At 41.0% G+C, this 18,587-nt stretch overlaps 1 protein-coding gene and 1 long non-coding RNA gene across 2 annotated transcripts in view; one reads left to right on the forward strand and one right to left on the reverse strand.

Moving 5' to 3' along the window:
- Positions 1–1,170: 1,170 nt before the first annotated feature.
- PHACTR3 (phosphatase and actin regulator 3) overlaps positions 1,171–18,587 on the reverse strand; it is a 118,012-nt gene continuing 100,595 nt past the window's right edge. The window contains exons 9-13 of the mRNA XM_075108864.1: positions 12,028–12,083; positions 7,704–7,765; positions 6,699–6,839; positions 4,863–4,939; positions 1,171–2,870 (exon numbers count right to left, since the gene is read on the reverse strand). Of these exons, the coding sequence (XP_074964965.1) occupies positions 2,855–2,870; positions 4,863–4,939; positions 6,699–6,839; positions 7,704–7,765; positions 12,028–12,083 (352 nt within the window). The 3' untranslated portion in view covers positions 1,171–2,854. The remainder of the gene's footprint in view (positions 2,871–4,862; positions 4,940–6,698; positions 6,840–7,703; positions 7,766–12,027; positions 12,084–18,587) is intronic.
- LOC142064214 (uncharacterized) overlaps positions 5,875–18,587 on the forward strand; it is a 118,878-nt gene continuing 106,165 nt past the window's right edge. Inside the window, exon 1 of the long non-coding RNA XR_012663037.1 lies at positions 5,875–6,048. This is a non-coding gene — a long non-coding RNA (uncharacterized LOC142064214). The remainder of the gene's footprint in view (positions 6,049–18,587) is intronic.

Below are 18,587 nucleotides of genomic sequence, written 5' to 3' on the forward strand. Positions count from 1 at the left end.
TTTTTTTTTTTTTTTGAGACTGTGATCACTGTCGTCTCCACTAGATGGACCTCATGAGATGTTAAACTTTTTTTTTATCGGTCCAATTGAATTTTATCTCTATGTAAAACAATATTTTTCTCTTAACCGTACTAGGTTTTAAAAAGTGCACCACAAGGCGCAGTTCTTTTCTTACAGTGAGTGCATATTGGAAAAGTAACACAACTGTGATTTTTTTTTTTTTTTTTTTAAGTGAGGATTCATGATAAAATAGAAGTATGAAATGTTATTGTCCATCTATAAGTCTTCACCCCACCCTATTACCTTCTAAAAGCTTGGAGCAAGTACAGCCAAATTTAACAAATGTAAAAACATGAAGCATATTGCAGGGGAGTATTCACAAGGGCAAAGTTCTGCACAGGGAGATCAGTTTTGGGGTTTTTTTTTGTGGGTTTTTTGTTTGTTTGTGGATGGGAAACCCCAGGTGTCATTCAAAGCAGGCACCTATATGAAGCGATAGGGCACTGCAGGCCTGTTCCTTTCTTCCCTTGGGAAGCAGTGGCACGAGGAGGACAGCCTCGCTAAGCTAAACGTCCTTCCGGCAGATGCCGTCCTAAGTTCCAGCAGTAACAGAGCGCAGTACGTGGCCCAGAGAACGCATGCAGCCTCCAAACCACTTGATAGACTTGCCCACGAATAAGCTGACAGCAGTTAGCTGACAGTGTGGCTCTGAAGTAGTCACAGCTTTCTGTCTCTTACCGGTGGAAAGCAGAAAAAAGGCTGGGGTGCTTGTGATGGAAGGAGAGCTGAGAACAGGGGGAAGCAGCAAAGCATATTGCTGCATAACTACAAGATGGTTAAACGCCGTTAGTAATACAGCTCTAGGCATTGTTTCAAATTTTAAATGCTGCTCTAAGCTACCCTTAAAATATTTTTATTTTATTTTTCAACATCATTTTAATGTGTTTTATACAATATTTTTATTAGTCAAGTTTATAGTTAACAGTGGGTCATCTACTGTTCTCAAACTAAAAATGGTTCTTCTGACGAAGAAATCTTTCTCTCCTTTCTGTTTATCCTTTTTGTATATTACACCTGGACTATCATTATATTGTTGTTTAGGATTAATAGTATTTTATCAATAATAAAATTAAAATTATTGATAAATATAATTAACAGTATGTTAAAAGATTATTTATAATGTTACCTGTTTCTCTGAAAAGCCAGCAAGTTATAAAATTGCAATAAATAGGAAAAAAGAAAATCTTTGGATGAAGTAACTGGGCAATTCAAGCCTTCAGCTGATACTCACATAAGTCAAACGTTAAAAAGTTGTACAAAGTTAGAGCTAGCTACAGCAAAGCTAGCAAGCTCTATTGGTCCTGGCCACCACATCTCCTGTGATCCCGCAGTTTCTTCTAGCATTGCCCTTACTGACGTGTAAGTGTTGCGCTGTATGTTCTTACCTTCCATCCTTAAACATTAGTTTGTCCAAAGAATAGCACTATATCTCCATCATTTCATCCCCTGCTGAGCAGCACAAGAGAATTTAAAGTTAGGCCTTCCACTGTTTGCATTGATTCTATTCACCACCTTGCAGCAATTTAGGAGTAGTCTATGCAAACAATTTCATATACTGTATTTTCTTTATTGTTTTCATGCTTCATGGAGAGAGACCATCTCAATGAAGCTACAGGATGGTGCCTTTTCAAGTTTTTAACATTGAATGACTTCCTAAAGGGATAGCATTTAAGCCTCTCACAGAGAAATTTTTATCCTGTGAGTGTATGGGCCATTCTGTTGCTGTCTCGTCAGGCATGCTTTCCAGCTATCAGTGTATTTTTTTTTTTTTCTCCTAAGTTTTGCCTTTTAGTAGTCTTTTGAATTCCCAGATGTTTCTAGATGTCAAGCATTATTAGAATGTCTGGCTTTACATTTTTCTCAACCAGTTCTATTTGCTTTGTTATTAGCATTTAGTAGCTTTTTTTTTCCTTCTTACGGTCAGAAAAGCATTAACATAATTTGCCAAACATCAAAGTACATTGTTACATTTAGTTGTCATTCTTTAGAGGGCCAGAACCTCCGCTAGCGTAGAATGACCATCGTGTTATGCCAGTTAGGATCTGGTCCAAAACATGGATACTCCACAAGACAGAAAGCCTTAGTTAAGATCATCCTTTTGAAGACTCTATGTCGATAAAGAAGCAGTATGATCTGGGGCATAATAATTGTAACATCCTCCCTTCCCAGCTGTCCCTGGGGAAAAAAAGAGCTTGAGGAAACGTGTTCATTTCCTGCAATAAGTAGTTATTTAATTAAAGAACAAAAGTAACAGGAATCAAAAATGCTTGCAGCTGTGATTCTGTTAGACATTATATAAAAAAGAATGAAATTATAATACATTAAATTAGTTTTTAGAACATGAACTTAAGTGTTTTACAAACTAATTGTGGTAAGTTCAAAATGTCTTGTCAACGTAATGCTGAATGACAGTGTGTCACGTCCGTTTATGTCAGAGGCCTTGGAATGGTAAAGCCTGTACATGCACATCATCTCCTTTTCCAAGATAGACTGCAAAACAGTTTAAAACAAGTGTGAAAGGAGAGTGGTAGGTTCTTTCAAGTAGCTTTACTTCGGTCTTTTTCAGCAGATCGTCCCACTCCACAGGCCACCGCTCTTCTGACTTCAGAGCGAAGTACGTCTCTTGTGTTTCTTTCTGTATGTAAGTGCTGCAGAGACTTCGTCTGCAGAGTCCTTCTTTCACATAAACATCAAGGTATCCTGGACTGAACTTTAGGGAAAGACTTATATTCCCTTATGTGTGTTCAGCAGCAATATCAAAAAGTAAAGACAGATTCTTCTCAGAAGAAAATTTCTATGGCCTGTGAAATCTAGGAGAAATAGAGACATTTTTCAAACCACATTGAAATAAAAAAATACATATATAATTTTTTAAAATTCTGTGTTAGATTAACAAAAATGTTTTTTTAAAAAAAACAGTATTTGTTCTGTTTAAAAGTATAGTAACAGTATTGAAGAGTATGAGTGACTGTAAGTCTTAATTTTCACCAGCACCTTTCCACACATATGCCACAACTAGTGCAGCAACAGTCCTCAGGGCCCACTGTAACCAGTTTACAGTTATTTGGGGGTGCAAGTGAAAATACAGGTCTGGGTTGATTTGGTTTTTCTTCTTTTAGGAATTAAGCAATGGCTTGTCATTTGTAGAAATATTTTTTTATTGTGCAGCGATCTTGTTATTTTGTAAGAGTTCAGCACTGATGAGCTGATGCTCTGGAAAATATGAGGACATACCGTTGGTCTAATATACAACGGTCTTAAGAGTCTGTCGGGAATAAATATACTCTTGCTCTGGAGGCTTGTTCTTTTGGCTGAGATATGTAATTAAAGCCCCAGTAATTTGTAATGCCTTAGCACTAATTGTAAATTGTAAGCCTGTTTACTCCTAATATCCTGAACAAATTTTAGAATATATCATGATAATCTACTTAAACTCCCCAGGTAGCTTCAATTAGAGAAGGTATATCTCACTTTCAGGCTTAAACTGCAACCATCCCAGTTTTTTCCCTGTATTTCATTCTATCGGTGCAGCGATGTCTTGCCATAAACATCGAGTCTGAGTCCTGTAACTTTAAAAGGGCCCTGACAATTGCACTGAACAGTCTAGAGTTAGATAAGTGTAACACTTAGACCGATGTACACGAGCCGTAAAGGCCAAAGTGGATTTACCTAGACTCTCTCTTCATTGAACAGCCAAAGCCCAGTTAAGCTGGAACTTGTTCCAGAAATAAGCGTGGAATTATGGGCCCAGGCGTTGCTGAAGCGAGCCTTCCAGAACATGAGACTGCACACCGCGTTCCCTAGCACAGTGTTAGGCAACTTGTTTTAGCAGCAACACACCTGAGAATGCTTACAGGCAGGGTGAGAGTACGCTGTGCACCCAGCAGCTCCCTAGGTTGTATTTTAAGAGCAATGGACTTGCTCAGGAGACCTCACAGAAATTGTAGGAAATAACCAATTGCTATTTCACTTTTTCTCTAACGAGGTCTCTCTGCAAGCAGTGGTGCCTGTGGAATCAGCCTCTCTCACATTTCTTTCCCCACTTAGAAAAGGGAAATGGATGTTTTCTTGCACATTTAAACACAGCCCTGGTCCTCGGCGCTGGCGTGTGAAGCAAGGGCTGGATTGACTGGGTTCACACTGGCCCAACCGCTCGGAGAGTGACAGAGAGTCCAGACCAGTTCTCCCTCCTGACCTCTCCCCTGGACTGCCGTTAAGTGTGCTTTGGGGGTGGCGCTCCTTCCAACAGCGGCTGGACTGACGTGCAAGAGAGACTCAAAGCTACAGGCTGAATCCATTAGAACAAATCCAATTAGAACAACTGCGTTACTTATGGGTATCGTGCATATATGTCCTGTTACGGTATGCAGAATTCTGGATCTCTTAGCAGGGAAGGTGCAGTGTTCGTGATGATAAGGTTGCACACTCAAGTCCATTTAATTTAAAAACCTTTATGCAGTGTATTAAGTTGTTTGGCTACTTTTAAAAAAAAACACTTTTTTTCTATGTTATACCCTACATTTAATTTTTTTGTCATAGCTTTTAAATCTGTGGTGCAAAGAATGCAAACTGAGAGATGTTCTAGAGGTCTGGAGGCTTCTCAGTACATGCTAATCAAAGGAAAAAAAATCAGAAGAGCCAGGTTCTGAACAGGAAGAGAAACACTTCTATTTTCTTTTAAAATAAAGCTTCCTTTACCTATTCTTCTCCCACATCCAGCACGTAAGAGCAAAATCGACAGATTCAGGACTCAAGCAGGCTGGGTTTAGCAGGCAATAGAAATAAATAGCTGGAAAACTGACCTCGTCAAATGTTTGCTTGATGCATGTACCTCCATTTCATTACTTTTGTATTCATTTAGCTCTTTCCGAATTGCTGCCTAGGAATTGAAAATAGAAGAAGGTTAACAAATAATTTTGTATTTATAAGCATTGTAAAACACCAGACTTGCAGAGCAGAACAGCAGCTTTCTAAGGCTGAAACAATAGGTGTTTGGCAGAGCACAGCACACTATGCCAGGGGAGATGCTGGGTATTTGGGTGATGTGGCCTGGTGATACGAGACTTCTTACCGTTCATTACTGATCACTGACAGGGTCGCTTCGGTCTAGAAGCAATTCTGACAGGAGACTAAACCCATAGTGCTTATTGTCTCACATTCACTAAGGTTCCAGTTAAAATTTATTAGGGATTAAGACACATCGCTGAGAAATGGATCAGCTGGTCAACTGACTTATGGAGTTTCAATGTGTGTCATTTTTTTAATAAAAATCAGACCGTTTGCCCTATTGCAACCTGCAAATACCCATCCAGGCTGTGTTACCACCTGCATCCATAGGATTGCATGGTCATGAGTGAAGAAAGATGTTCTCTTTTGGTGCTTAATATAATGAAATTCAAGACTACAAAAGTGAGAGTGTTCTTCTGTTTAAATGGCAGCTGTGAGTGAACTGGAACATACTGGTGCTTTCACGGATTCTTGTACATTTGGTACTTCGTAGTTTAGCTACCTAAAATTATGAGGCTTATACCCATGTTCATGTTTCATACAGAGATTTGGCTTATTAAAAGAAAAATGAGGAAAAATAATGTGTCTACTCTGAAAGAGAAGTTTTTCATTCACAAATGCAAAGGTCAAACTCCTGACCCTGAATTCCTGACATGCCACCAGTATATGCAGTTGAACTCTGACACTTTCTTCTTAGCTTATAAACCTGCCTAGTTAACAGTATAAACCCAGTAAAACTAGGAAAAGACTAATTTTAATATATACCCGGTGCATACAAGGGGAAGACAATATCATTATTCCACTGATTAATAAATAATCGCTTATTCACTGTTTTAGTGAGCTCAGGAGAACATCTACCGTAGTGGACAGACATTGTTCCTTTTCTACGCGAGTCCTCTAAAACCACGTGCTATGCTTTTTACTGGGGAGAGGCTGGAATGGAGAATGAAGTGTTCGATCTCCACATCTCAGCACAGAGCAGTATGTTTACCCGGGAATTATCTCAGCATCCCAACTTGTTCTGCTTGCTGCAGCCCTCAAACTGCGAAACTTATTCAGCAGCTGTTCTTTCTGGAATCGTGCTGAGCTATTTTTCTTACTACTGAATGTGAAAGTTAAATTAGGATGTTAATCAGCTGTGTGGCAGGTATGTGACGGAACAAAACCAAGTGGTTGTTTATGTTCGTGAAAATGTGGGATCAAGTGACTCCTCGAGCATTCGTAGGACACAGGAAAGGAAATATTTGCAGGTTTAGAAACATAGTGGAGGGTATTTGCATGTTTGGGACAAAACTTCCAATCTGGGGATAAATATTAATACTGCATTGGCTGGAAATGTTTCTGAGTCGCAGCCCTAAAGCCTTAAGAAATATTGTATCCTCCTCATTTTTTTCCTATCAGTTGGTGGGCTGCGTAGAAGCCTTTATAGTACTAAATAGGCATTTTACAAATAGCATTTTTTTTATGACAGTATGCATCGGTCAGCGTGCTTTCAGCATAAAAAATATTGGTAACATTTACAGAGATTAAATGTCCCAGAGGTTAAATGTCTTTGCAGGATCTGATGTATCATTATAGGCAAAGCAAGTAGTAAGCAGCAATATTTTAAGTCATTTTAATTATGCCAGTACCTTATCTGCTGCTGATAGTCTTGTCCACGGTTTATCTGCTCGCCTGTCGTAGTCCTGTGCTTTTGCCACTTCCACATAATCACTGAATCGAATCAAGATTTTTCTGTCTCTTAGTTCATCAACTGTAGGTCTCTGGTTGAGCTGTATTAAATAGTTTTGTAAAAGAAAACTAGTGTTAATAACAAACATATCAATAAAACGTGTAACATTTTCTGCTTCCCACCTTAGCTTAGTGTGCATTTATGTCTATGGAAGAAAAAAAACCAAACCCTTGGAAATTTCAGGGAAGTATTCAGTCCTTCAGAGGATTGTTAGGAGTGTAATAACGGTTTAAATGGAGTTGCGGGCTCAGCACGGTGGCTTTACAACGGACAAAAGAGGAAAATATTTTAACCTGGATATTGATAAAATGCATTTACATTATGTAAAGGAATAATAATGAATTTAATATCTATGTATAATATCCTATGCTGTTGGGGTTTTCTACTACAGTCAGCGACAGATTGTCTGTGTCAGGCTTTCAGGACCTGTTGTGAGAATTTCAGTTTGGCATTTAGAAGTTGACAGCATATTTGGCTTATAATTCCAGTAGGGGTTCCTAAGAACAGAGCAATAACAAGGTCTAGTTCTGAGAATACCTTAAATGCACAGAGAGATTTATTGTGGGAGCACACCTGGTGCTCAGCAGGGAGGCAGCTCCGCTACTGGTGGCTGCAAAGACTGAGGCAGTTGTTTTCTAACAGTATAGTTGCAAAACATGTGGTGTGTGAGCAAATATCCATTTTCTGTTTTAAAGTTTATATGTAAATATTCTACTAAGTCTCATGTAGCTGAGATAAGGTAGCTATTTTTACAATTGAGATTACTAGATACCACTGTCTCAGACGCTGCTGAGGAGGATGTATGCTAAAGGAGGTTTTGTGTAATAGTGTCCTCTATGACTGGTTGATGTGATACTAGCTTTGCTATATTTCTAAAAACCAATAGGTGTTGTGAGATTTTTACCTTTCTTGTCAGTCTCTGTTTGATTTCCCTTCTTTCTTCCTGTTCTGTTTGATCATTTCTTTCTGCGGAGAATATAAAAAAAAGATTACTTTCCTCATGAGGAGGATCAGTAGTTTCCAAAGGTCCAGGCAACAATAATTTAAGGCATAGAAGAATCAGTAGCTGGTTCTTAGCTGCGTGTTTTGTTAGGTCAGTACATCTCTCTGGTTCTCTATTAGAACATACAGTTACCTCTCTGTAAGGACAATGTTCTGGTGCCAATGTCAGCTTTTCCTGTGTTCTAAACTCCAATTCTAAGGAGATTTAATAAAGCAACAGCAGCCACACCAACTCTCCGACTGTATCAACTTTAGAAGGAAAATCAAAATATTCCATAGCTAATCATTATTTTTTATTCTCCATGTAGCTGGAGCCATTCACTGCTGTAGTTGCTGAAAAGACTTATTGCAGCAGCTCCAGGGAAACTATGTTCTTTCCTGTATGACCTTATTCTCAGGCTACATCTTTAGATGGTCACTCTGCCACAAGGGTTATCTTTGACTTGCACGCTTTTTCCCTCTGCTATTCAGGGTATGCCTCTGACATTAGAACCTCTTTATCCTCACAGGGTTTTCTTTTGTAGCGTTACATTCTAACCTAAGCCAGCTTGCTTTTGTGTGTTGTGCCTATTAGCATTCAAGCCATGATAACTCCTACACACTGGATCTAAAAATAGACTAGAGTGCTGTAACACTGTGTGAAATATATCCTTTGCCTTAGGAAACGAGTTAATGGTGTTTCTATTTCTAGTACTATCTGTTACTAAATTAAGGCTTGAGCCTATGACCTGAACAAAGCTGAAGGCCTAGAGAAAAATGTTTAACCATTCTGGGACTCTCTAGATACTACTGTGAAGTTTATTGTACCACTTGCATTGGGTATTTCCAGTGTTAAAGCACACACGTGATTTTTAATATGCCTCAAAAAAGCACTAGCACTGCAGATGAGTTTCCAAAATGGTATTTTTAGTAATGAAGTATTCTTCTCCCTTATTTTTATACTCATTAGATTACACTGAAATGCAGTCTTAAGTATCTATTTAAAATAACGTCATAGTGCATAGCTACAACTGGCTATAGTAGAAATGTAAATCAAATGAATCTCAAATGTTATAATGTGCTATACTACAATTTGGAGGCAAGGCACACAAATTTAAAAGAGAATAGGACAGTTAAAATTAGTGCTTTTTCAGGGATGAGCAACTATTTAAGTCTGGAATGTTTAAAAAGAGAACAGGCTTTAAAAAGTAGAGTGTATTCTAAGATGTAGAGATACCTGATGAAGTTACTAATATTCTTCATTCAGTTTTAATTCACCCCTTTTAGAGTAGATATTCCTGACTATTTTTATTAAAAGAAAAGAATTTTCGGTGGCGTAGTACCTTTTTAAGATATGACTGTGATGTGTGCTGATAGAATTCCTAAAGAAAAAACACAAGTACATATTTCCAATTAAAAAAATACTTTTCCAAGTATACTAAACATGGTTAGTGACCCATTTCTGTGAGACATTTACTGAGGTTCAGTGCTTATTCCCAGCTTCAAGAAGTAAAAGAAATAGTTCTTTTAGAAAAAAATAAAGAAAGATTTGATAGGAAATGCTAGCAAGGGCATTATAAAACTCAGGCGTTATTATAGAGACAAACCAGAGAGGTTTTTCCCATCAGCGTCACTCTGCCTACGCTTAGATCCATTCATTAGCAAGGGCTGGTTTTATAAATCTCAGCAGAGAGACGCTCCCAGTTCTGAAGTGCATGTGCAGTGCTGTAATTCATTTTGCTGCTCTGTGAGTTATTCAGGGAACTCTTAGCTGTGCGTGACACTAAAACAATTTCTGGCGTTAAGAATGAACCTGGGATTTTACAGAGTGATTTAAGAGATGCTGCCTTCTTGAATGTGAATGTCAGCTTTCTGTTGAATACAGGAAGGAAACCTGCGAACACCTGGGTCGTGATTTTAGTTCACGTTTTTCATGCTTTGTGGTAAACCGGCAGCGTTTCAACAGTTAAAGGACTCAGAAGAGCAACAAAATTGTAAGAAAGTGTTGGCTTAAAGTTTGCTTCTTAAGTATTACTTTTATCTCAGAAACATCTCCCTAAGGGAGATAAAATATCACTTTTTTCAATCTTACCAAGATCTGTTTAAAATAACATAGTAGTTGCACTGAGGCACTTGCAATATGCTTCTCATTTTGATGGAGTTGTACGAATGTGAATTACTAGTGCTTAAAACAGCGTTGGGGGTAGCATTGCTTCCATTAGCAGTGTGTATTGTGAACATCAAAGATGTTAGGAAGCTTAGGACACAACCGTAAAACTCTTACAACCTGGAGGAGGTTGTAGTGATCTCACTGAAGGGCTTTACACTGCTCCAGTTTTGCATGTCAGACCTAATCCAGGTGTTTTTAAAGTCCGTAACAAGAAAGTCAATATCCCTGTTAATAAAAGGAGACTTTACTAATTTCCAAATTCACTCGAAACTGGGACAGGGGTTGTGGCATCTGTCCAGCCTTTTAAGATTGCAACTGACACAGCTACGTGACGACCTTAGCTCTTTACAGGATACCTAGCTTTTTATATACTGGAAAAGGTAAATAAAATAGAAGTGGTTCTGATCTCAGCTGAACCTATATAAAGCTTGAGCAACTGAACTGAAGTCAATAAATTTGCTCCCTGCTGGGAGCTCTTTAAATGAGATACAAATCTAGACCAGTATGTTTAGCTGGCATTCAGGAGATATCTTTAATTCTCCTTTATCTTCTTTCTGCTTTATCTCTTTCTAAGCTCATTATATGTGTGTATTCAAACTTTTTTATTATTAAAACTGGTCAGTTTAACCCAGATTAAGGATGTAACCAGCACACTTCAAAAAGTAAACATAAAGGAACAGATTTTTTCAGTAGAGATCAGCTCTTCCTTAGCCAGGAAAAACCCCAAAGAAACAGATTTTTCAGAGATCATAGGTGCTGGCTCTTGAAAATCTGGCCCCACATATTTCAGAATCTTGGGTTACTGCTTTTTCCTCTCTCTGAGGCAGATGACAGGTAGAGTTAGGCCAAGTTCATCCATTCACATTTGCAAAGAATGTATACTTTTTGTCATTTAGCTCTGCATGTGTTAAATACATCTAATTTTACCGTGTGCGATGTATGCCTTAGAACAGTACTGGAAATACCAATAAATATAAGTTGACTGTGGAATTCCTTTGGGTTAAAACTGAAATGAAATCCCCAATAACTTCAATGGCAAGAGCATAAGGTTTTTTTCTATGAACTGCTAAGAAAGTTCTGAGACATGAAGTTTTAGGTAACAAGATCTAGATAACTTTTTTCCTAGTGAATTACAATCACGTTAATAATTAAATATTAATCAGCATAGGCAGCATTGCCTGTATGACATAAACTTGTGTGGCTTTGTTTTATGCTTGTTTAATGGGAAACAACTGATTGTTCACATCATTGTGGGTTTTTGTCTTTTAACACTAAATAGACCATGAAAACAGCAGATGTAATATACTTTTCCTTCAGGCAGATGGCCTCCCCCTTTCTCCTGTCTGAGACCTGTAATGGAGGCAATTTCAAAGCTCCCCCTCACTTTTCCCTGACTTAGAGGATTCCCAGCACCGGTAAGGAAAGGGATTATGTTCATCACCATGTTCCCCAGGTCTGAACACCCATCTTTAGAAAGAGAGTTGCAAGTTTCTGCCTTGTGTTTGTTTGAGAGATGTTGAGAACATTCCCCTGTGTCAGCATCCATAACAGGCCCAGAACTGTCTCTTAATAACTCTGATATCTCACAATGATCTTTCTTTGACTGGTCTTTGGGAAGATCTCTAATGATAGGAACCAATGGACTTGCTAGGAGAATCATGCCTCTGCAAGGATGCTTTCTCCATCCCACTTCAGCCTTGGTGGTGTTCAGTGGACTGTTTGCCATGACAGTCCACATCTCGAAAAATGTCAGTCCACATCTCATGGCACTGAGTAACACTAAGATTGTATTCCCCTCTTGGACATCCATAACAGCATAATGAGAATGAAAATGATTTGGAAGCCTAAATTTGAACAAGTCACATTTTTTTCTATACTAAATTGCATGCCTTTTGTCAAGATGTAAATGCTGTTTCCTGCAGTATTTGGAACCCTGGACATGTGAAAAATTAAAACTTTAAGGTACAGAAAATAATCCCAGTGAATGAATTTGTCTGTTTAAAAATAATATGTTCTAGAAATGCAATCACTGGTTTCAACAAAAACATATAAAATACTTCAGGAAAAAAATACTCACGTTTGAGTATATTTCTTCTTTCTAGCTCCTCAACAGCAGGTCTTTGGCTGAGTCGCCTGCGGAAAAACACCAAAATCACATTTTGTACCATGCCTGTTCTTTGGAAAGTCTGCAGTATTCTAGGTTCTGGTTGGTGTTTTCCTCAGGGCGGGGACCACAAAATCCCTCTCCAGGACTCAGGAAGAAGAAGAATACAAGAATCCTGGCACCCGAGTGCTTTCTTATGTTATTTTTCCCAAATGTCAGCAATGCAGGTAGAAGTTCTCCTCTAGATTGCTCTGCTGTCAGTGAAACGCTTCCTCTGAACGTGCATCCTTTTCACCATACTTTCCATTCAGTCACTTGGAACCAGCGCTCTCCAGCAGTTACATTCACTCTTGAGGGGGTATTTAAGGTGGTTATCAAATGAGTTTCACAGTGATCTTCTATAGCTATCACTGCCTCTATCTTTTAATCTCACGTAGCAGCGGGCTGCTTTTTTTTTCTAGTAACACTAGTGGTGCATCCTGACAAAACGCAGGCTTGCCAGAAATAAAGCTTTCCTGTGGTTTCCCGACTACACAGCTAACAGACCAATCCAGCAGCTCTCCTCCTGCCTGCTGAATAAAATTCGTGTGCTGCTCACAGCCTCATGCTGTCTGAACAGTGTGTCTTACGCAGTTTCACCTCCCCTTTTCAGTAGTGCTGCTTCAGGATTGAGTCTTCAAATCATATGATCAGTGCCACAGCGATTTTTTTTTCTCTGCATACTAAATGAGAATTCCCCATGAGACACTGCTAATATCTGCAGAGAATCCCAGGTAATTGAACCCCTCCCCTAGGCAGAGACACACACACACACGCTGCTTTTGCTAGCTTTCAAGTAATAATCCAGCAAGCAGATCGGAAAGAGTTTATGATGCTTTCTGGCCTGCATTCTGGCAACGTTAAGGATTCTCATCGTCTCCTCTCCAGCAGATGTTGCCAAGCCAGAGATGAAGTTACAGGGACAAAGACATACTCAGAGCAGGGACCACACTGCAAGCCACTGCTGCAATAGTTATCCCTCTACTGTGTATAGGAAATAAAGGAATGATTATAAAGTGCTGCTATAACAAGATTTACATTTTACCAACTATACAAGAGATGAAAAAATGAAGTAACTGTTAACAGACTGTAAAAGAAACAGTAAAAGACCATTATTCTAATTTCTCCTTGTTTTGCAAGCCTTACCAAATATATCACAGAATCACAGGTTGGAAGGGACTTCAAGAATCATCTAGTCTTCAAAATCAACTCCGATTTCATGTTACCAGACCAACAGCCCAAAATATGAATGCAACTCCTTATCATTTTTTAATTAATTTCCCTGTGATCACTGGGAAAGCTCTCATCTTTGGCCGCAGGAAGGCATCACAGCTACTATACCAGATTCACACCAACAGAAAACACAGACAATGAGCTCTTGTGCTTAGAAACACCTACAGCCTAACTCTCATTCTTCCTACCAACATTTTGTATCCCCTAAGGTTTTTTCCTGGTCTCTAGATTTCTCTCTGGAGTAATGAGCGGGGTACTACAGCAGTGGAAGTTGCAATAATCCAAACTGAAACAGGAATGATGCTGAAATGCCCTACTAAAGGCTTTAAAACATGTATTTTTAATTCCTGTTACCTTGGTCTCTTCACTCATTTCCCTGTCTTAGAAATTATACAACTCTGGCTGGGTTTTGTTTGGAAAAGGTTAATGTGCATTTTATAGTATAAATCAGGGAGGAATGACTTACTCAGAGAGCTTATCTGTAAATGAAAGGTCCACCCGACCTGCTGCTCACATGACTCTCTCTCAAGCCATTCTTAATTACAGTCCTTCCATGTGAGATTTATAGATTCTACCAGAATCTATATTAGATTCTGAAATCTAATTAACCTAATCTAACTAGAAATTAGACTTCAGACACCCCTTTTAAACTGGGGGCTTAAAAGCCTAACAGAAATTATTAAAGAAGTATGAGAACACATATATATATGAATACTCTTTATATTTTTTAATATATATGGTTATAATATGTATGATGGTTAATTATTTCAAGCCCTGTTTTGGTTTTGGCTTCGATAAATACATGGTAGGTGCCCAGAGACAACAACATAGTTCTGGGCAGACCCTCAGCTTTACCCACAACAGAAGGAAAAGGTGAGATATGCACAGGCATATATATGCATGAGAGGGCATTGCATTTGTTTTTCCTGAGTTTTTCAGAGATATGGACCACACTTCCAAGCTTTTTGTCATAGTCATGAAACTAGGTGAGGACTTTTCTTCAAAATAAAATTCTAAGAGGATTTGGGGAAGCTGGGGATAGAGTGAAAACACCAAATACAGCAAGAATCATGATCAAACGAGAAGTGGTAACACTACTGTCATTGTTGCTACCAAGGCACAGGGACATTTTATTTCTATCTATTATTTTTCCTATTCAGGAGAAGCCTTTCTCTTCCCAGAAACCATTTTCGTTTGCTTTCTGCACCGAGAGCTGTGCTGCATGGTGGTTGGGCTCTGGGCAAAGGGAAACGGCGTGAGCCGGTGAAGGTGAAGGACTCCAGATGCCTCCACCAGGGGCTGCTGATTGTAATGAGGGGAAGCAGCTGTGAGCACAGCCCAGCTGGGCAAGCAAGGGCTGGGGGGCCACGCATCTCTGCTGAGCCGCGCTGGAGTAAATCAGGGTGTGAGAGGCCCTTTCTGCAGGAGAGTCTTTTCTACATCTGTGAGGAGTCACCTGCTTGCAGGGTGCACTGCCTTGCGTGATCGTCCATCACAGCAAGGAACTAGTTGCTGCTGCAGGTATTTACTCTGCGAGTAGAGCCCATCCTGCCTGAGTTGCTCAGTTGCTTTGGGAGATGGAGAAGGGTGCTTCATCCCCCCAGGGGGGTCTAAGCAGCGCCAGCCGCTTTTGTTTCCTCAGAAGGGGACTCGTGGTCCCCTTTGCTATCACTGACTTCCCTCAAAACTCACTTGCAGCCAGGCTTGGAGAGAGATAAGGACAAACACGTTTTTGAGGGCTCCTGCCAGGTCAGCAGCTCAGCGTGGTGCAGGGGAAGCTGCAGGTTACCACTGTCAAAAATACATGTCTGTGTTGAAAGGAGCTTTTAAGTAAGAAACTGTCAGGTGTGTTTGTGCCTCTGCTTGGGTGAGCTGTTCTCTGGGTGCCGTGCAGCTCCGCATGCTCTCCTGAGCAACAAGGACTCTGTTTGGGGTACTTAATATTTTTCCCTGAAGCTGTTAAAATACATAATCCTGCCTAGGGCAGAGCCAGAAAGCAGCCCTTGCACATTGAGCTTGGTGCACTCCCTCAGAAGGCGGCATCCGGCCCTGCAGAGAGGCAGCACTGCGGCCTTGGCAACGCCGCCACACTCAGGGTCACCTCGCCTGGGGAAATGGCGGCTGGCTCTCCTCACGCTGTTGTTGGGGGTTGCAGGCCAGGAAGCAGGGACTGAGAGACTAAAGCTCTGGAGAAGGGATACTCCAACCTCCTATGTTTAAAGGAAACAAACCCCAGCTGAATATCGATTATCAGCAAACTGCATCACAGTAGGGGAGCTGGTGTGTGATCCCTGAGCATGTAACAGGCACTTGCCATGAAGAAGCCTTTGTGAAGGCTAAAAACTGAACTCTCAGTGGACTGTGGATGATCTCCACAAGCTTTGCACAGAGAGGATTTATTTTTTTTTTTATTACAGAGCTACAGGCCATTTTGAAGCAAAGTAATAGTCCTCGCTCATTTTCCTTGGGTTCAGCAAAGTGCCTGCACCTGAGTGTGGGTGGTTGCAGGGCTCTACCCTAGGGCCAGCCTGCATCCAGCCTGGGTGCCATGCTGCTCTGCAGCTCTGCTTGTAGGAGCTGTTTGGACGTCTGAGGTTGGTATGAGACTCCAGCATTGCTGTGACGTGGACGTGGACAAGTGAGTCCTGTGCTTTCTGTCTCTGTTGTTTTTTCATGTGAGGGCTCTACCTCCACATGGGACTCACCTTATCAAGGTGACTGTAAACTCCACTGGGAGCACTAACATAGTGCACCACTTCTGTTGTGTTGCAGGCATGGTTTCTTCTCAACTGATTTAAATTTAGATATATATTTCTTGGTTTTGGGAAAGTATCCACTTAATGCTGTTGTGTTCTTCGGTGATCTTAAAATTTAGGTTTGTGTATTTTTCTGCTGAGGCAGGAGTGCTCCCTCTGAGCACCTCTTCAGGGCCAGCCATTTTTGGAAGGGTCTTGAAACTTCCTTGAAAACTCTCAAGTAACTTGTGATAGGATAGAGTCCTATCTCTGCCCAGACCCCCCCAAGCTGTAAATGCATGGACTGTCATTGACATTGCCACAGTCTCGTGTTAAGGGTATGCACTCCTGGAATTTGCTCCCCCACTAGCTTAAACCATGGAATGCCATGAGCAGTAAGTGGAGCTGAACCTGCAGCGCCTCAGTTGAGGTGAGTGCAGCTGCCTCAGGGAAACCGAGCAGAACTGGAGGCACCAATGTCACTTTCCCTGTAGATGATATTTGGATACAGTTCAGACAGAGTTTGCTGTACGTGTGTCAGTGATGTTCCAAGTTTGGATAGAGACCAAAAGCTGAATATTTTATCGTAATGCTAAAGCAGTCACCATAAGTTGCAGGGGGGACAGAACACAGATCCACAATAATACATGGACAGCTGTTTCTTAAGTTCAGAAAAATAACAAAGTTTATGTGCAAAGTGAGCATAAACCTTCCAGCACCAGGTGGCTTTCAGCTGTTTGAAGTCTGGGGAGTGTTTTGGGTGTATTTTCAGATTACCTTTAGAATGTTTTCTCCAGTAATTTGGGCTCTGAAAGGTAGCTGCATAAATTTGTTTCCATCTCTCAAAAAAACTTTGCCTGCTCCCATGTCCTCTGCAGTGTTACTCCTGAGGGCGAGAGGAGCAGGTTAGCTCAGTCACCTGTGGTTCACCCCAAGAACTCCCTGCAGGTATGGCCATGTGTGCCCTTGGTGTCAAAGTACTGCGGGGGCTGAGACTGCATGTGGCCTCAGGGTATTTGTTCTCCCCATGCAATGTGCACATGGGAATTCCGTTATGTTCATGAGTGCTCCATGCTGGCTCTGAGAGAGGCAATAGATCTATGTGTGTCTTGGCTGTTTCCCGTGACGGTACACGTGCAGTGTATAATTGTAGAAAAGCAGCTGCCCAGGGCGATAATGAGAACTGCTCCTACCAGCCCGATGGGTGGGGAAGGCTCTGTTGGCTGGCTGGTGGAGTGGGCTGCAGCCTTCCGCCACAAGAGTCTGGTTTGCCGTCCTGCTAGCTGACGTGTTTGACACAGGCACAAGTGCAGATACTAGAGTCGGCTTCAAGGGGAGAGCCACTAATTGCTTGTCCCCTCTGGAGCAAGGTCACATGTTCATGAGCCCAGCACCTCTCACATGTGCCTGTGACTGCTGATAAATAGATCAATATTTACTTCACACAGTCAGATTGTCTCCTGCACATTCAAGGGGAATTAATGTCTTGGGACCAGTGCTACACCGAGGTTGGTGATACTGGACTGTTACGGGTGACTCTGAATCCTCAGCAGTCCAAGGATTTGCATGTCACTAGGATCCCAGGGTCTGCTATCAGATGGGCAATGCATCAATATGCCCTGTAAGCAGGAGACGCTGCCAAGTTCTCTGTCCTCATAATTAACCTTAGCAGTGTCTGCTTTGTCTGTTGTGGGAACTGCATCTCAGCAAAGCTGCAACAGGCTGTGGGCTTACAGGTAGGGGCACCAAATAGCTGATGAGAGACAAATTTGGAAGAGGCACAGCCCACCTGTACGTGTATGGGGCTACGCTCGCTTCCCACACCTCGGACAGTCCTTCCTTTCTAGCTCCTCTTAGTAGTCTGGAGTTGCACCTGCCTGGCAGACCCTAGCAAGCGTTCAGCAGAATCCAGTGAAAAAAAGCTGGCGTTCTTGGTCTGTGTGGTTTCTTATCTGTCCCTGAAATGTGTTCTTTTGTTTCCCAAATATATTTTTTGCATAGTCTGCTGCACAGTATCTGTATGTATGATTGTCATAAAACAGGATTTCTTTTGGATTTGTAGCTGAAGCCAAAAGACATGCTTTGGAACCCTTTTTCTGCTCTTCCTTAGTTAGGTCCATGTGATTCTGATAATCTTTTACAAAGGGAGGGGTAGACTGGGTAGACTTAGACATGTGCATGTGCCTGTGGACTCTGGACTGACAAGTGAGCAATCAATCCAGCCTTCAGTAAGTGAGCTGTAGCCAGCAGCAATTGCATTGATTGTCTCTTGTGATGGGTAGTTTTGCAGATAGAGTTGGCAAGGGAGGTGGTGTGGAGGGTCCTTCTCACAGGAGAGCTCCAGCCCAGGCAAAGGGAGGAGAAATTTGAATGCCTTATGCTGGCTTCTCATAAAGCAGCTTGTGTCTGCTGCCCATCAGAAGGCAAAGGCTCAGCCTCTTAAATTGGCATCTCTATTACCAGAACATCATGTTCGATTCAACAAGAAGTTTATTTTCATCCTTCCTATAAGTGGCTGTAAAAACA

This window comes from Phalacrocorax aristotelis, chromosome 13 (genome assembly GCF_949628215.1).
Source record: "Phalacrocorax aristotelis chromosome 13, bGulAri2.1, whole genome shotgun sequence".
Classification (NCBI taxonomy): Eukaryota; Metazoa; Chordata; class Aves; order Suliformes; family Phalacrocoracidae; genus Phalacrocorax; species Phalacrocorax aristotelis.